Source organism: Cherax quadricarinatus, chromosome 17, assembly GCF_038502225.1.
Source record: "Cherax quadricarinatus isolate ZL_2023a chromosome 17, ASM3850222v1, whole genome shotgun sequence".
Taxonomy (NCBI): domain Eukaryota; kingdom Metazoa; phylum Arthropoda; class Malacostraca; order Decapoda; family Parastacidae; genus Cherax; species Cherax quadricarinatus.
The window spans coordinates 12,333,130-12,353,053 of NC_091308.1; the positions used below are offsets into that span (position 1 = coordinate 12,333,130).

A 19,924-nucleotide genomic window follows, 5' to 3' on the forward strand; every position below is an offset into this window, starting at 1 on the left:
AAAATTTTATCTCACAAGCCGCTTATGATAAGGTAATAGCAGTGAGACAGAAGAGAGAGGGACGAGTGAATTGCATATTTTTGGACTATAAAAAGGCTTTTGACATAGTACTGGAGGGCCCCGCTACACAGCAGGCTAAGTTCCTGGCTGCCGCTGTAAAGCCAAAATTACTGTAAAGTGAAACAGCCTTTTTTCACTTTCAAATGCATATAAAAGCCTAATAACATATTTGCATTATCGTATATTAAGTAAACAATAGAGCTAGGCCTAAAAAATGCATATAAAGAACACACATTACTTATCTTCAAATATTTTCATCCTTAGCTTATAGTCAGTGTTGAATATATTTATTGTAGGAAGTCTGAATAAATGAAGAATGGATAAACTTGAAAATCGCTGCATCAGCAAAACGGTGTAAAGTGGGGCCCTCCTGTACCTTACAAGAGACTAGAACAAAAGTCACTTCTCCAGGCATATGCTGTGCTTTTATGAAGACTTGTGGAGTGAACTCATCGACCCAAGGCTGAGAGACTGATTACCTCATCTACCACTGTTCTCTCTATTAGGTTTAGCGCTTCATTTTATAATAATAATAATAATAATAATAATAATAATAATAATAATAATAATAATAATAATAATCTTTTCTCTATTAGAGTAAAGAAGCCAGTGGCTGATGCAACGTTCCCAAAATAAAGATTTCCAAATGCTGCACAAGTGCTTTCTTCAGTCAAATACAGATGAGAATAAATTAGTTGCGAGGTAAAGATGAATCCTTGCATCTCCATTAACCTAGGAAAATAGTTTCTGAGGTGGCGAGTCTCTCAGCCAGGAGAAGTGTTCAGTCCACTGTCTGAAATAATGTGGAGCTGAAGCATGTATGTACAATGTTCGCCAAGACCGGGGTCCTGGCACGGGTCTTAATCTTGCGAAGCACGACAATGGAGTCTTAAATACTGCTGAAGGTGAGGTGTGAAGGTCTCGAAGGTCTCCACCTCCTCGAAGTCGAAGGAGGCGAAGTCCACTAGTAGAAGAAAGCAAGAATTTGAGGAGCACTGCAGCAGGCCTACTGGTTCATGCTAAGCAAGTCCCTCTAGATTTCAATGAAGGTGTGGAAGATGTTCTCTGTACCAAGATACCGTTGTGTTGCTGTGGTCAGAAGTATGGGCCAGTAAGCCTGCTGCAGTGCTCCTCAAATTCTTGCCTTCTTACTTCTACTAGTTGTGGCAATTAAATGCAACAACTGACACTATCCCGCACAGGTCTGGAAGCTTCAGCGTTTCAAAAAATTTTTAGCTAAAAGATTATCCATGTTATAATTCGCCGCCATGTAAACACATTGAGCATGGAGAAGATATGCACCAGATGTACTGGCCCATGCTAGACAGGACCGGCTGAAATTCAACCCCCTCTCACTTATATATCTGTCTAATATATTTTCTGACTCGCTTTACTTTTCCTTCAGGTGTCTACACTGTCCATTATATATTAACTTTTTTTTTTTAGCTTACTCGGTATTAAGACTCTGAATAAATGATTTAGAAAATCGACAAATTGATAAATGAAACACTTGTGTAAATGTTGCACAAGTTCTCATTTGCACTGGGACTGATGAAGCCGCTCAGGGCTCTTCCAGCAGCCCTGCTTCCACTTTCACCCCTTTGTTACCCTCATCCCAGGATCTCCCAGCAGCCCTGCTTCCACTCTCACCCCTTTGTTACCCTCATCCCAGGATCTCCCAGCAGCCCTGCTTCCACTCTCACCCCTTTGTTACCCTCATCCCAGGATCTCCCAGCAGCCCTGCTTCCACTCTCACCCCTTTGTTCCCCTCATCCCAGGATCTCCCAGCAGCCCTGCTTCCACTCTCACCCCTTTGTTCCCCTCATCCCAGGATCTCCCAGCAGCCCTGCTTCCACTCTCACCCCTTTGTTACCCTCATCCCAGGATCTCCCAGCAGCCCTGCTTCCACTCTCACCCCTTTGTTTCCCTCATCCCAGGATCTCCCAGCAGCCCTGCTTCCACTCTCACCCCTTTGTTCCCCTCATCCCAGGATCTCCCAGCAGCCCTGCTTCCACTCTCATCCCTTTGTTCCCCTCATCCCAGGATCTCCCAGCAGCCCTGCTTCCACTCTCACCCCTTTGCTCCCCTCATCCCAGGATCTCCCAGCAGCCCTGCTTCCACTCTCACCCTTGTTCCCCTCATCCCAGGATCTCCCAGCAGCCCTGCTTCCACTCTCACCCCTTTGTTCCCCTCATCCCAGATTCTCCCAGCAACCCTGTTTGGATTGTCACTCTCCTGCTCCCTTCACGCTTGATCTCACTTTCACCCCTCACTGTTTCCCTCAATCTTTCCCCTCAATAATCCTTTCACTTCAGGACACTCCAAGAGCTCTGTCAAGCTTGACAGAGCTCTTGGAGAGCGAAACGTTGCCACAATAAAAGGTAATATCAGTTGCATCTGTGTCCTTTTACCTAACAAATCCTCTCCCTCCTTACTTTTCCCCTCAGGCAGCTCCTCCCGGAGTCTCCTGCTTGAGAGAGGGGAATATAATAGCCTGTTTAATGACGCGTAAAATGCCTCCTTAGGCCCCTCAGTAACAGCTGATGAGACTGTGTGTGTGTGTGTGTGTGAGAGAGAGAGAGAGAGAGAGAGAGAGAGAGAGAGAGAGAGAGAGAGAGCGTGCTTTAATCAATGTCGTTCATTTAGCGTCGTTTTCGGTCATTAATAAAATTTAAAAAAAAAAGAAAGTCTACTTATTCAGGGGGGAAATAAAGAAGGTATATGCTTCAAGGTAGAGTATAACACACCAAAAAAAATCTCTTGTTTAGAGCTAAACAAAATGAACGATCTCTCACTGGACATTGGAACGATGAAAACTAATTCTGCAGTAGTACAGGAAATTCGAGAATATATATTAAGCGCAAGTAAGTAAGTAAGTAAGTAAATTTATTCAGGTATACACAATACAGTTACATAGAATTATCATACATAGCAGCATATGTGTAGAGAACCTAGGATAACCCAAAAAAGTCAGACAGTGACTTATTTCCATTAGGGTCCTTTATTTCCATTGGGGTCCTTTAAAGACAGTGGAGACGTGAATTTGCAACCAGGCCTCCATCACCACCAATGATTTCAACAATTTTTGACAAATTTCAGACTATAAAGTTGGGGAAAAATCCAGTCACAAATAACCCGCACATAGTGCGGGTTATTTGTATATTGTTCCAGTCACGGTGTAGTGCCCTTTTTTTTTTGGGGGGGGGGGGGTGGCGGAAACTATTGTATGTAGTGTTAGGGCAAATCTTGCGATCACCAAAAAAAAAAAAAAAAAAAAAAAAAAAAAAAAAAAAAAATGTCTAAGGCGGTGAGAGAGGCATCCACTGTTCCAGCTGCTCATCACTTATGTTATTAAAAGGAAACTATTATCGACGAGTCGGGGCAATCCCCACATTTTCTTCATGATTTCAAACTAATTTTAAAGACTAATTTCCCTAGGACTTGAGATTATGCAAGAAGAGCAAGTAGTGAGCCCACCGTCCCCACCCAACCCCAACTACGTTCACCTGGTTAACTCCACTTGTGGGGTTACCTGGAAGACTCAGGCAGGTGATAAATGAGACACTTGTACAACGTTTGTGTATCTTTATTATGGAAACGTTTCGTCCAGTGCAGAGAAAGGTGGAAGGTGAGCAGGAGTTTGAGGTAATCAGTCCCTCAGTCTGAAGTCGATGTGTACAGTCCATCACTCTTGCTAAAAGTGCAGTATATTAGCGGAGACGCGGCTTATGTACTGCTGACAGATGAGGTGGAGGAAACCATGTTTTCTTTTGTAATGTCTCAGGCTGAACGCGATATACGTAGTTTTCTATGCTCTTTTTTTCCCCTTTCTAGTTTGCTGAGTCGTCGTAATATAGTTTCCTGTGTCTGAGTCACTTAAGTGAGAGTTATGTCTGGTGTCTTTAGAGTGTCGCTTCTCACTTTCGCTTTTTTTTTTTAATGTGAAGTGATAAAAGTCTCGGAGTATATTGTATCGTCATCTCTCATGTTCACTATATCCCTTAAGTGTTGCATGAAGTTCCTCGTGGCTGTTATCTCTCTCATTCTCGCAGGATATCTTCACATGTTGGATTTTAGTAGCTCCTCGTTGCTGTGTCCAGAATTAGACTCCCAAAAGTGAGGCTTCCCAGGTAGGTTTCTGGTCTATGTCTCCCCGACTGAAATCACCCTTGATGAGCACTTTAGCTCTGGTTCTTTCTGCCATCACTACTGTTTGTATTATAGTGAAGTTATACACTATCTATTGCATACATGGAAATTAATTTTTCATGAAATCCCACTTGCATAAAGGGGACGCTTTAGGAAAAAATATACACAGTCACCACTGTGAATTACATTCGATCCAACACGGTCTTTGAATAGGAACTATCAATTTGTATTCAATAAATCGCCATTAACCCATTACACTTTTTTTTAAGCTGCCAGAGACCGTGTACAATCATCCAACTGTCACTGACCCAGTGCACTCCTCCGACTGTCACTGACCCAGTGCACTCCTCCGACTGTCACTGACCCAGTGCACTCCTCCGACTGTCACTGACCCAGTGCACTCCTCCGACTGTCACTGACCCAGTGCACTCCTCCGACTGGCACTGACCCAGTGCACTCCTCCGACTGGCACTGACCCAGTGCACTCCACCGACTGTCACTGACCCAGTGCACTCCACCGACTGTCACTGACCCAGTGCACTCCTCCAACTGTCACTGACCCAGTGCACTCCTCCAACTGTCACTGACCCAGTGCACTCCTCCGACTGTCACTGACCCAGTACACTCCTCCGACTGTCACTGACCCAGTGCACTCCTCCGACTGGCACTGACCCAGTGCACTCCTCCGACTGGCACTGACCCAGTGCACTCCACCGACTGTCACTGACCCAGTGCACTCCTCCGACTGCCACTGACCCAGTGCACTCCTCCGACTGTCACTGACCCAGTGCACTCCACCGACTGTCACTGACCCAGTGCACTCCTCCGACTGGCACTGACCCAGTGCACTCCACCGACTGTCACTGACCCAGTGCACTCCACCGACTGTCACTGACCCAGTGCACTCCTCCAACTGTCACTGACCCAGTGCACTCCTCCAACTGTCACTGACCCAGTGCACTCCTCCGACTGTCACTGACCCAGTACACTCCTCCGACTGTCACTGACCCAGTGCACTCCTCCGACTGGCACTGACTCTACGGTCTGTACAAAATTATCACTGACTTCCGTGCACTTCTCTAACTGGCACCGACTCTGAGAACATAAGAAAGGAGGAACACTGCAGCAGGTCTACTGACCCATACCAGGCAGGTCCATCTTAAGCCCAAAGCCCCCTTAACAAAAATATTTACCCAGCCCATTTTCAATGTTACCCAAGGAATAACCCTAATAACTCATGCGCAAGTCCCACTCAAACCCAACCCCTTCTCATACACTTATCTAGCCTAAATTTGAAGCACTCCCGTGGGTTCTCCCAGCGGCTCCCACCTCGCCTCCTGTTCTTCCAACGCCAAAACTTCAAAGAGGTAGAAATCAGAGTCGCCAAGTTTCGCTGCAAACAAAAGCTAATGGCCAGACTGCATTAGCCAACTTTTGCAACTGATATCAAACTAGATAAAAAAAAAAGAAGCAAGAACATCCGACGGAGATAAAATGTTGTAAAAGAGTTTTGCAGGTTGAAAATGGCCGTAAATCTCGCTTGCATTTTTCCCGTTTAACTAGTTTAATGCTGAACCCTGGATCAAAGGACACCATAACTACATTTTTTGTGTTATAGCTTCAATGATGCAATGAGAGAGAGAGAGAGAGAGAGAGAGAGAGAGAGAGAGAGAGAGAGAGAGAGAATAATTTCCATTAGGACTAGGCTAGCTAAAGTTGCAAAAAGCTTAACCTGTCTAGGCTGCATTTTTTACTAAGAGTAATTCCTTATGAAAATTGTTTTTACAGTCATTATAACAATCATGCGAGTACGTACGTACACATACATTCACTCTCTCTCTCTCTCTCACACACACACACACACACACACACACACACACACACACACACACACACACACACACACACACACAAGGTCATGTGAATTAGAGAAGGTGAGAGGAGACCTGACACAGGCGGAGTAAAGCTGCATATATCAGAGTGAAAGGAACCTACGACCTTGATCACTTTTAATATATAGGCGGAGAGTCGGGAGTGACACATGGTGACCTGAAGCATATTATGTTGAGATGAGGACGGGTAGACAATGGGATCATGTGACTCCTGTGTTGTTAGGTAGGTTGTGCTTTACCTGGTTGAGTATCACGTATGCTAATGTTATTGAAATTTTGTAGTTTCTAGCATTATGTTCTATGGTGTCGGTGATGGCGATTAGCGAGGCTTCCAGATATCGTCTGCGTCTAAGATCCTGTTCGGTGAGGGCTTGAGTCTGCAATCTCGGATAAAGAAAGATGGAAAATAAAGACGTGTGATAGCTTCTGTTATGTAGATGCATTCTTTTTCAAGGAAATTGGGGCTAGAAATGCGAAGAGTTCTCAAGAAGCCAATACAGACTCCTGTTTTAGTGCGGGTGTCTCGGTGCGAATAAAAGTGAACAAGATCGTCCTTTTTGGTAGGTTTTCTATACACTTTGAAAAGAAGTTTGTCACTGTCGAGAGACCTGCGCAGGAGAATAATGCATCTACATAATACAAGCCTTCACACATCTTCAATTTCCACAATTCTTCATCCGGGACTGCAGACTCAAGGCACAAGCTATCCACAACAAATCCCCCATGGAACTGTCCTCTAAGTAGTTCACAGTGGTCCCATGTGGTGATGTTGCCAGAAATACTCGCCAGGTACTTGCTAAGAGCAACATACTTTATCTGTCAAAGCCCTCACTATGAAACATATCCCTACACCTCTAACTTCCACAGCGGGCTTATACACCATTCCCTGTGGATACTGTCCCAAGGAATATGTTGGGAAAGCAGGTAGAAATCTTTCTGTCATCCTGAACGAACATCGAAACGCCAACAACACAGACGACCTAAGGTAGACCTGTGTCCTCCACAGGGACTCCACGGGACAATTGATGAATTAGAATGAGCCACATCTCGTCCTCACCGAACAAGATTTTAGGCGCCGTCATCGACAACGTAGAACATAATACTGAATTTAAAATAAACATTAGCATACATGCTATTCAACCAGGCAAAGCACCACCTACCTAACAACACAGGAGTCACATGATGGAAGTGATCATGGTTCCAGGACCGAAACATTTTCTAATAAATATATTCTAAAATTTGCTCACGTGTCTTTCTAAACCAATTTGTCGGTATCTAATACCAAGATTTATACTAAAAATACACTTGTATCGAATATATCGGCGGCATAAACAGGATTAGCAAACCTCAGAATAGCATTCAGAAACTTTAATAAAGAATCCTTCAGAACCTTATATACGACATAAGTTAGGCAAGTCTCCGAGGACGCATGGAGCCCATACCTGATAAAGTAAAAAAATGATCGAAAAGTTATGCAATCAGGTTAGTATCCGAAGTAAGAGAGATGCACTCTGACGAAAGGTTGAAGGAACTAAGCCGGGCGATCTTGGCTGAGAGAGACAAGGGGCGACATAATTACGACATGCAAAATCCTAAGAGGAATAGACAGGGCAGATAAGGACAAACCGTTAAAATTTAGAGGCTCGGGATCAAGAGGACCACAAATGGAAGCTGAAAATACTAATGAGCCCTAGGGATCTAAGGAAGTATTTGTTTAGTTTCAGGGAGGGTGAGAAATGGAATGACTTGGATGGAGGCAAACTCAATACGCAACCTCGAGATGAGGCACAAGAGGCCACAAATCAGCGATACCAATGACAGTAGCCTAGGAGGTAGGGCCAGGAGCTAAATATCAACCCTCGCAAACACAACCCCGTGAGTACACACATATACACAGTATGCAGCACCAGTTTGGAACCTAACATCTGGTCAACCACGTCAAGAAATTAGAGAAAGTGCAAAGGGTTGCAACAAGACTAGTCCAAGAGCTAAGGGGAATGTCCTACGAAGAAAGGTTAAGGGAAATCGGCCTGACGATACTGGAGGACAGGAGGGTCAGGGAAGACATGATAACAACATATAAAATACTGCGAGGAATTGATAAGGTGGAAAAAGATTGGATGTTCCAGAGACGGGACACAGGAACAAGGGGTCACAATTGGAAGCTGACGACTCAGATGAGTCAAAGGGATGTTAGGAAGTATTTCTTCAGTCATAGAGTTGTCAGGAAGTGGAATAGTCTGGACAGTGACGTAGTGGAGGTAGGAACCATACATACGAACTTTGATAAAGCTCATGGAGTAGGGAGAGGACCTAGTAGCGATCAGTGAAGAGGCGGGGCCAGGAGCTATGAATCGACCCCTGCAACCACAAATATGTGAGTACACACGCACACTACTCACGAGAACGTAGCGTTGGGATCAACTCCTGGTGATGCCCGGGGCAGGTGAAGGATGTTAGCAGGAAGTCCATCCTCAGAGACCCATTTCTGTTCCAGTGGCTCCTGCTGCGACATGGTGGTGTCCTGCGCCATTTGGAAGAGGATCTGTTGGGGTCAAGAACTGTGGGTCAGATGATCTGGTCAAATTATAGGTAAGGAATTTTCGCCATTTTAAGATCCGAGTAGCTTCACAGTCAACAGAATTTTACATGCACTTCTTGGCCTTATGAATTGTTCTTGTCAGTGACTTGATGATAAGTATTGAATAATAGAAGAAAAAGAAGAAGAAGAAGAAGAAGACGAAGAAGAAAGAAAGAATATTCTATTAGTAATCCCGGAGGGTAACTAAGAATAACCCCCTCCCCTTCCCCCGAAAAAGCAGTGCGGCTCATTTCCATTGGCCTCTTTTTTGGGTCTTCCTCAAGATGTGATCCGCAGCAATCGACCAGCTTGTATAAATGCATCTAACTTGATAAATGAATTTTAACTTGATAAATAAATCTCATAACTTGATAAATGAATCTCAGCATGGATTCACGAGAGGTCGTTCCTGCCTGACAATTATTGTTATAATAAAAAAGAAGCGCTAAGCCACAAGGGCTATACAGCACCTGCCTGACAAACTTGCTGACGTTCTTCAATAGAACATTTGAGGCAGTAGACAGTGATAAGGAATATGATATTGTTTATTTGGATTTTAGTAAAGCTTTCGATAGAGTACCTCACAGGAGACTTTTGAAAAAAGTGGCAGCTCATGGTATAGGAGGTAAAGTTCAAGCATGGATAGAGGCATGGCTTACCTATAGAAAGCAGAGAGTTACCATTAATGGAGTGAAATCTGAATGGGGATTAGTCACTAGTGGCGTACCACAAGGATCAGTTTTAGGCCCTCTCTTGTTCATAATTTACATTAATGATCTTGATGAAGGGATTACGAGTGACATGAGTAAGTTTGCTGATGATACAAAGATAGGCCGTATAATTCACTCTGAGGAGGATAGCAATGAACTCCAGGACGATTTGGACAAATTAATGTCCTTGTCTGAAAAATGGCAGATGAAGTTCAATGTGGATAAGTGTAAGGTACTTGCCCTTGGTAATGAAAATAACCCTCGAAGCTATAATCTAGGTGAAGTAGAGCTTGATCATACAGAATGTGAAAAGGACTTGGGAGTCATGGTGAGCAGAAATCTAAAGCCAAGACAGCAGTGCCTCAGTGTGCGCAACAAGGCCAACAGATTACTTGGATTTATCTCAAGAAGTATAAGTAACAGAAGTCCAAAAGTTATTTTACAGCTCTACACATCACTAGTGAGGCCTCATTTAGATTATGCTGCTCAGTTTTGGTCCCCTTACTACAGGATGGATATAGACTCATTAGAGAACATACAGAGAAGAATGACTAAAATGATTTACTGTGTAAGGAACCTCCCGTATGAAGATAGACTTAAAGCCTTAAATCTCCACTCTCTGCAGAGGCGTAGAATGAGGGGAGATATCATTGAAGTGTATAAGTGGATGACGGGCATAAACAAGGGAGACATTAATAAAGTACTGAGGGTGTCGAACCAGGTAAGAACCAGGAATAATGGATTTAAGTTGGATAAATTTAGATTTAGAAAGGACATAGGTAAGTACTGGTTTTCTAACAGAGTTGTAGATGCGTGGAACAGTCTTCCCAGTGGGTTGATAGAGGCTAGGACATTGGGTAGCTTTAAGAAGAGACTGGACAAATATATGAGTGGGAGGGGCTGGGTTTGATTGGTGTCATTGGATACGGGAGTTATTTCTTGGGTAGCTTTAGGTAGAGATCGTTTTGATAAGGACCTGCCTCGCATGGGCCAGTAGGCCTTCTGCAGCGTTCCTACATTATGTTCTTATGTTCTTACACATCTATTTACTGCTAGGTAAGAGGGGCAGTAGGTATTAGGAGACCTTCCCATGCGACCCAGTCTGCCCGTGATACAGCCCAGTTCCATGTTTGTAGTCGAACTCTTATTCACTTTAACTATGAGGTGTATCAAACCTTTTACTAAGATGAAAACGAAATTCAAGAAAACCTGTATACACTAAATACAATAATATGAAAAACTCGTCACTAGGTTTTACGTAAGCCCACCATACAGCTTTTTTTTTTTTTAAGAGAAAAGTTAAAACACTTTTCGCTGGGAGAGTTGGCTCTGTTCTTAAAAGTTATGTCATTCTGGTTGCTGTCTTCGCCAGTACACAGCTGCCTTCATGGTCACTTGAAATCGCAGAGTTAATTTAATGAAAACACGTGCTGGAAAATTCAGTCTCACAATGGTAGGTGCAACGAAGCAGCAAACTCTCTACATATATTTGTAAATGTCGAGGCAACTGGCTTTCCTCGGGCGGGATTCGAATCCATGTTACATACACATGTTGCACACAATCCATAAACAGTCGTGTTTGAACTCAGTGGCTTGTCCTTGTTTTGATTTGTTTTGAATGCTTTTGTTTCATGTTGCAACAGCAAGTAAACAGGTGTTATGCCAGGTCAACAACACTCACACGAAGGATGCATGAGGTGGCTTCACACTTGTCACAGCAGAAATCAAGGACATTTCCTGAAAATGTGCCAAACGAACTACCAGCTTTAGGAAAGACAGTACACAAGACACGGTACACAGGAGAGTAGGATTCATCTCAGCAGTTGACAACACAACTCACCGAGCCGCTGGTACACCTCATGTCTTATCAATCGTCAATGTGCTTTCCGTGTTCACCCTCTAAGGTGGCTTCCGTGACGCTGGCGAAATGGAGCTATCCTCCAATTCCTCGGGTCAAACCTGATTACCTTTCACTTCCCAGGCACTGTGTAATCCTTATAGGTTTCGCTCTTCCAAATGATTATAATAATAATAATAATGAAAATATAATAATTAATGAAAATAATTTACAACTTCAGCTCCGGCTTTGTGACTCCATAACCTGGGACAGATCCCCTCACATTAATGAACCACCTGTCTCATGAACATCAAAATGGTATACAATACCGACAGGTTGTTAGGTAAGACACATATGCAACAGTTAGACAACTTTATTCCGAAACGTTTCGCCTACACAGTAGGCTTCTTCAGTCGAATACAGAAAGTAGGCAGGAACAGTAGAGATGTGAAGACGATGTAATCAGTCCATCACCCTTGAAGTCGTAGAATTTGAGGTTGTCAGTCCCTCGGCCTGGAGAAGTTCAGTTCCATAGTCAGGAACTATCTGAAGATCAAGCGACAGTCCGGAGACTTAAATACTGTCGGAAGGAGAGGTGCAGAGTAGTAGTGGTAATAGTAGTAGTAGTAGTAGTGAGTAGTAGTGACCTCTCAGTGGCTACATTCTCACTACTACTACTACTCTGCACCTCTCCTTCCGACAGTATTTAAGTCTCCGCACTGTCGCTTGATCTTCAGATAGTTCCTGACTATGGAACTGAACTTCTCCAGGCCGAGGGACTGACAACCTCAAATTCTACGACTTCAAGGGTGATGGACTGATTACATCGTCTTCACATCTCTACTGTTCCTGCCTACTTTCTGTATTCGACTGAAGAAGCCTACTGTGTAGGCGAAACGTTTCGGAATAAAGTTGTCTAACTGTTGCATATGTGTCTTACCTAACCACCTGTCTCATGTTACACTCGGCACATGCCACCGATGTAGCCAGAATCAGCTTCAAACGCCGAGGCGAATACACACATCTTCACCTCTGAAATACAGCTGTATCTTCATTAATATACATACTTTTGAAATTTAAAAAAAAAATGCATTTTTATTTTCCTTTCACCCACTATAACGAAAATCATGAAAGGAATTTAAGTCACTGATAAGACCTGCAAATGTTTCCCTGACAGAGGGATCAGCATTGACTGCATGTCTGACATCCAGTCTTGACAGGTGAGAAAACAGGTCAAGCGTTTATCGCTTCCTATTTGATTCCCAAGTGTTTGAAATCTGACAAAAAAAACTTTCTCCAGATTGTACTTTTCACAGTTCCAGTTGCATCCTAAATACAGTGTTAAGTAAAAAAAAAAAAAAAAAAAAAACCTAAACGGTAATAGACGATTTGAGAGCCTTTTCTTTTTCTATAAATCCCTGGAGGAATTTCTTGTGATTTCTCTAATTATCTGGAGCTATTATCACCATTCAAAAACTCTCTTTACAATAATTTTCAATGAGAGTCAATGAACTTGAATATAATAAAGGGCGCATCATTAGTGCTCCGTATTCTAAATACTGGCACAGGAGTTGAAGATATGCATTTCAGGCTGTTGTATAGCCAGCACACTTTGATGTTCCTGAGGAAATATTTTGAAATTCATGGTTTGTCAGGGAATCATTTATTACTGTTCGTGGGATCGAGCTGATAGCGTCCCAGCCATAAGGGACTCATGGTATAAACGTTGGTAATATATATGGACAAACTTGTTTTGAAAAAACACGTAAGCAAACACTAGAACATATTTGTTAGAAAACGTTTTAGTCCTGAGACCTTCTTCATTTCTTGATCAGAAGTGATCAAGGTCCCATGACCGAAACGTTTCCTAATAAATAAGTCCTGGAGTTTTCTCACGTGTCTTTTTAAATCACGAGGGACTCATCTTACCCTGGGAGACACTAAGACTCTAAGTACTCGGCATAGAAGACACTCCTTGACACAAGTGACTTACCTTAGCGTGGGTGAGGTCGTTGCCGGCCTGCATGCTGTACGATGCCCAGTGGGAGCCAGCCAGGGACACCCGGCTGCCGGGTAGGGCCGATACTGTGACCCTTAGGCCCTCGTGGCCTGCGTCCTCCTGTAGAGCCACACGGAGGCCCTTCCTAGTGAGGGCATCGACGGGGAAGGTGAGGGCGTCAGCCACTAGCTCCTCGTCTCGTCCCAAGGTGTATACCACCACAGTAGCCACTCCAGCCACCTCTGCTGACAGCGGCAGTGGGAAGGTCTTCAACGAGGCCTGCTCAGAGGGAGGAAGAGATATGGGAAAATGCAGTCCGTCTGTCTGTCTGTGTCTGTCTGTCTGTCTGTCTGTCTGTCTCTCTCTCTCTCTCCCTCTCTCTTGCAAAATGCAATAGCTATCCAAGAAAGTTATCCCAGTATCTCATAAGCCCAGCCCCATCTACGTTAATTCCAGCATAAGGAACAGTACATAGAGCACCGTAAGATTCTAGTGTAGTCAAATAACAGCACTGAAGATTTAAAAGAAAGGCGTTCACGTGTTATCGCACAGAAACTAATAACCCAAACTCTGATGACACTGTTCAGGTCATTCGTTCTCTCTGGGCTGGGATATTGCTGTGTATTAACGGCCCCCTTCAAAGCGGGATAAACTGCTATCAGCACTTAAAGTTTGTAGATCTGTACTCCTTAGAACGTAGTCGAGAAAGATACATCATAATCTACACCTGGAAGATACTGGAAGGATTGGTACCAAACCTGCACATCGAAAATACTACTAATTAACAGAAGAGGCTTGGCAGACGGTGCAGGACACCTCCAGTGAAAATCAGGGAAGTGGTGAGTAAAGAGATAACTCAGTAAGTGTTAAGGGACCACGACTCTTCAAGACCCTTTTTCATGCATAAGGGGAATTACCAACGAACCTCAAGCTGCCTTCAAGATTAAACTTGACAGATTCCTCAAAACAGATCATAATTTTTAAAGGGGTGGACCGGTAAGCCAGCTGAAGGCCTCGGTCAGATAACCAAAAGCTCCATTGGCAGGTCATCATATAAGACCCGCATCAGGAAACTTGTCCTGTTTCCTGACGAACCTAACCTAACTTCAAAATAGTTCCTGATCAAGCGGGTTGTGGTGTATACGTTGGAATTTTGGCAGCGGGCACTTGATCGATCAAAGAGGTCTGGTGTGGGACCGGACCGTGGGGGCGCTGACCTCCGGAAGCGACTCTAGATAAACTCGAGGTAAACCTTCCTTATGAAACAGACACTGAAAATTAGAAGCCAATCTGAAGAGGCATTTCCTAGTTATTACTCACAGCACTTTTAATATGAAGGCCGAGTAAAAGCTGCATTCTCTACTTATCATCGATGATGGGATAAAGGTAACCCTTTGGGGCTACCTAGAGAGAGAGAGAGAGAGAGAGAGAGAGAGAGAGAGAGAGAGAGAGAGAGAGAGTCGACTAACGTCGAGTCAATATTTCATCCGTATCAGACACAAGAGTTTCCAGCTTGGGCAAAACGCCTCAAGTTAACATTAATAGTTTGACCAAACTTCTGACATTATCGAACAATCTCTACGTGGATGTTGTGTGTCGAGATTTACAAATTGTCAAAAAGTGCAACTTATGTGACATTTTATTGTGGCAACGTTTCGCTCTCCAGAAGCTTTGTAAAGCCGTCGGTAATTCTACCAACTTTATTACAATAGGTTAATGTTGCAAAATGAAATGGAATTCTGGTTTCATTTTCTTTTCTTTTGTGTCCATTGGATGGGGGGGGGGGGTAGGGGAGGTATTTTCTTCGTTAGGAAGCAAGATAAATATTTTTTTGGAGGTGTAACAAGGTGCAGCTGATAATGTGGGATGGGGCAGAGTGCACTTAACAATGATTATTATTATTATTATTATTATTATTATAATGAAAGGGGAAGCGCTAAACCCGTAGGATTATACAGCGCCTGAGGAGAGGGGATGAGGAAGGTATTCAGGTTTAATTCAGGGAACTGGAGCACAGATCCAATTCCCAAGATCAAGAGCCCCTCACCAGGGTCAAGGAACCTCCCTTGAGGGGTTAACAATGATGAGGGGTAGGGCAAAGTGCACTTGACAGTGAGGGGGGTGAGCCAGGGTGCACCTGACAGTGAGAAGTGTGGCAGGGTGCACTTGGCAGAGTCAGTTACATGTAGTCACCCTTTTTGTCCACCCATAGCTTGGTTGGTTAATGAGGCTGAAAGCCTGTTAACTACACGAGGGTCATTAAGGCTGCTTGGTGTCCTCTTCGCGACCAGACAACATTACTTTAATCCCTAAAACAGAGATTAAAGAAAACTCAGGAAACATACATTGAGAGAAATGAAAAGACATTAAGCTAGGTTAGGTATAATTCGTCAGCAAACATGTCAAATGTTTTCTGAAGCGGGTCTTAGTTATATGATGACCCGCCTCCACTGCTGCTTTTGGTCATCTGACCGAGGCCTTCCACTGGCTTACCGGTCCAGCGCCCCTTTAAAAATTAGTATTGTCCAAAGAGATTATTATACATTCTTAATGTAAGCTAGAAATTATAGCAGAGTTAATTCATGAGGTTTCATTATACTCTCATAAGTGTCCAGTGTCGATTATAGTACCGAATAAAAATCGGTCATCGGTTTCTACTTTTAAGTATTAATACAAGTGTCTGCTGACATATGTCCCTATTAAGATGGCATAGGAATTAAAGATGATCTGGAAGCCTGCCCAGGAGTTTAACCCCAGGCCTCTTGTTCCTATAACTAGCAATAACCTGGTCGTTGATGCATCTTATGTTAGCAGAATGTGAGAGACGTACCTCCATGCGCTGCTGACCTGCCTCGATCACCATGCCTTTGCTCAGCAAGACGTAGCGGAACCTCTCCAGGTAGAAGTTGCTCCTCACGTGAAGGATGACGTACTCACCCACCTGCGGGAGAGAGAGAGAGAGAGAGACTGAGTGACGTACTCACCCACCTGTGGGAGTGACCGAGTGACATGCTCACCTGTGGGAGAGGGAGAAAGCGAGTGGAGGACTTACTCACCTACCAGTGCATGAGTGTGTGAGTGTATAGTAATTAATAATTGTCAAAGGCACTTGTCGATAGACACTTGGTCTATTTCGTGTGTGTGTGTGTGTGTGTGTGTGTGTGTGTGTGTGTGTGTGTGTGTGTGTGTGTGTGTGTGTGTGTGTGTGTGTGTGTGTGTGTGTGTGTGTGTGTGTGTGTGTGTGTGTGTGTGTGTGTGTGTGTGTGTTACACAGTTTAAAGCAACAGGCGGATAAAGGAAAGGAGAAACATAATTATTTCCCAGGTATCTGTGTTATATAAACATTCAAGCATACCGTAGGGGAAAAAAAATTGTCCTTATTTGCTGCATCTCCATACATGTCACTTAACCAATAGATTTCACTTATCTTCAGTTATTGTTGTAGAATATTTAATATGGATTTGTATAAAACCAAGTCAGTTGAGGGTCGCAAGCAAGCAGCCGTCAGTTTATACTGTCAGTGTTAAATAAAAATATTATTTTCGGATAGTGAGAGTGACAAGTTGGTTAGATCTATACCTCCATTTACTACTACCCTCCATGTTCGGTATCTCCATCTGCTGGTACCTTCAATGTTGTATACCTTCATCCACTAGCACTCTCCATGTTATATACCTCCATCCATTAGTACCCTCCATGTTATATACCACCATCCACCAGTACTATCCATGTTATATACCACCATCCACCAGTACTATCCATGTTATATACCACCATCCACCAGCACCATCCATGTTATACACCACCATCCACCAGTACCATCCATGTTATATACCACCATCCACCAATACCATCAATGTTATATACCTCCATCCATTAGTACTCTCCATGTTGTATACCACCTTCCACCAGTACTCTACATGTTCCTTTATTAGACGTAACATTAGCAACGCCTGAGAAATGGTTTCTTGGAAAGTTGCCTTGGAAATGTTATTTAGAGAAGTGACTTTATGAAGGTGCCTCACTCACAAAGGTCACCTTGAATGATAACATACCAAAGAAAGCGAGTTATTTTGAAAGCTTACTGGAAGAGGTAATTTAGAAAAGAATCCTTGGAAGTCTGACTTGTAAAAATAACACATGTAGGCAATTTGAAATGTAAAAGAATGAAAACAGAAGTTTGTAAATTTCTTGAATGAACAACTGTGACCTCACGCCAGACCACCACTGTACCCACTAGGTCACTGAATGAACCCACCTGGTGACCTGGTCAGTATGTAGTTGGTTATGTGCAGCTCAGTTCCTGGGATCAGTTCCCAGAACTCCTAACACACTAAGGTCACTTGGAAAGTGTTCTAGAGAAGTGGCTGACCTTGGGGCTCCTAGTGCTGGTTGTGACTTGAAGGTGGCGTCCTTTAGGAGAGTGGTGGGCCACGGTGATCAGGGAGGCGTAGGAGCGACTGCCCATGGCATCCTTCAACTCGGCGTCCAGGCGCATGGACTCGATTTCCATGGCAACTTCAACGTCCACTGTGGGTAGGCATGAAGATAGTTGACAGGTTGGTAGGTAGTTAGATAGAGAGGCTGATTAGTTGACTGGTAGGAGGATAGATAGGTAGGATGGTTGATAGGTAATTAAATGAGTAGCCTCTACTTGCAAAGCCAGTTATCGGTTGGTCGTCCTGTAGCTACATGGGACGGACACTTTCTTTTATTTTTTAATGTCTCAAACTTATGATCTTGTCAAGAATAATTCAGTGGAAACACTTAAGATGCCAAAACAAAGTTTGGCAAGAAATAAAAAAAAGTTCATTTGGCTGCTGGACAATTACCAGATGGACCATCATATTAATATATCCAGATGTACTCCTGCAAATCGTTTTAGAGCCTAGTTCCTAGACCTTTTGTGAATCCATAAACTCTTGCGCTACCCTCCACAGGATGGATATGGGTTGCGCAATAAACTAGCAGCTTCGGTGGCAAAATCTAAAAATCTAATTCAGGACCTAGACGACACAACAACAGTTATTAACAACAATCTTCACAAAGCAGATAAATAAGTTTCAGGATGACTCTAATAAAGCAGTCTACCCTGAAGAAAATGGAAGAAAACAGGCGAGGAAGGTGGACGGAGAGGGAGACGGCGGAAGGGAGGGGAAAAGAATGAAGAGAAGGAATGGAGCGGTAAAGGGTGGGAAAGGACTGGAGTGAGGTAGAAAGGAAGGAATGGAGTGAGGAAGGAAGGTACGGGAGGGAAGAGAACTCGCCTAGCTCAACATGGAGGTCAATCTCAGCTTCCCAGAGAGCGTAGCGAGCGTGGGTCATCTTGACGGTGCGGGAGAGAAGCTTCCGCCTCTCACCGGTGTAAAGTGTCACCTCGGGGCTCACCAGCAGTCTGTGTCGGGAGAGCCGCCACTCCGGAACCTTGGATCCGTCGTGCTGCGTCGCAGACAACTGTGGACACACTCACGAAATGTCAGTATCAAAACCAGGTATAATGCACAAATAACCTGCATATAATGGAGAGAAGCTTATGACGACGTTTTGGCCCGACTTGGACCATTACAGGTCGAATCGAAACGTAGTTACAAGCCTCTCCTATGTGCGGGTTATCTGAAACTTTACAAGGACAATGCAAGATGATTTTTCTGAAAGTCAACTTAGTCAGCATAGCTTAGTGTTGCAACATAGTCTGGCTGGGGTGCTCAACATAGCCTGGCTGGGGTGCTGCTCAACATAGCCTGGCTGGGGTGCTGCTCAACATAGCCTGGCTGGGGTGCTGCTCAACATAGCCTGGCTGGGGTGCTGCTCAACATAGCCTGGCTGGGGTGCTGCTCAACATAGCCTGGCTGGGGTGCTGCTCAACATAGCCTGGCTGGGGTGCTGCTCAACATAGCCTGGCTGGGGTGCTGCTCAACATAGCCTGGCTGGGGTGCTGCTCAACACAGCCTGGCTGGGGTGCTGCTCAACACAGCCTGGCTGGGGTGCTGCTCAACATAGCCTGGCTGGGGTGCTGCTCAACATAGCCTGGCTGGGGTGCTGCTCAACATAGCCTGGCTGGGGTGCTGCTCAACATAGCCTGGCTGGGGTGCTGCTCAACATAGCCTGGCTGGGGTGCTGCTCAACATAGCCTGGCTGGGGTGCTGCTCAACATAGCCTGGCTGGGGTGCTGCTCAACATAGCCTGGCTGGGGTGCTGCTCAACATAGCCTGGCTGGGGTGCTGCTCAACATAGCCTGGCTGGGGTGCTGCTCAACATAGCCTGGCTGGGGTGCTCCTCAACATATAATAGTTTCCGAGATAATTCCTTCATTCTCTTAGCTATGAATATTAATAAGCGGACGAACCTTTCAAGGAGGTGCCTTAATGCAGGTGATGGCTTTTAATTCAAGGAATTGGAGCTACCCTTACCTTCCCTGAATCAAACCTGATTACTCCCCATTTCCCAGGAGTTGCAGACCCTTGCGGGATTAGCGCTTTCCATGACTGATTATTATTATTATTATTATTATTATAATCAAGGGGGATTATTATTATTATTATTATAACCCGGAGTGCCTGACTCTGACCGCGGGTTCAATCCCGGCTGGGGTATGGTTTATAACCCGGAGGATTATACAGCGTCTGAGGGGGGGATGTGGAAGGCATTCAGGCTTAATTCGGGCCACTGGAGCACAGATCCAATTCCCTAAATCAA

The 19,924-nt window shown here is 44.2% G+C and overlaps 1 protein-coding gene across 6 annotated transcripts in view; it reads right to left on the bottom strand.

Moving 5' to 3' along the window:
• Mcr (macroglobulin complement-related) overlaps nucleotides 1–19,924 on the bottom strand; it is a 770,662-nt gene that overhangs the window by 104,314 nt on the left and 646,424 nt on the right. For all 6 annotated transcript variants that reach the window (XM_053773332.2, XM_053773333.2, XM_053773336.2 and 3 more), the window contains 5 exons: nucleotides 18,496–18,682; nucleotides 17,601–17,758; nucleotides 16,059–16,169; nucleotides 13,223–13,507; nucleotides 8,504–8,646 (listed from right to left, as the gene is read on the bottom strand). In XM_053773332.2, coding sequence (XP_053629307.2) covers nucleotides 8,504–8,646; nucleotides 13,223–13,507; nucleotides 16,059–16,169; nucleotides 17,601–17,758; nucleotides 18,496–18,682 — 884 coding nt within the window. The remainder of the gene's footprint in view (nucleotides 1–8,503; nucleotides 8,647–13,222; nucleotides 13,508–16,058; nucleotides 16,170–17,600; nucleotides 17,759–18,495; nucleotides 18,683–19,924) is intronic.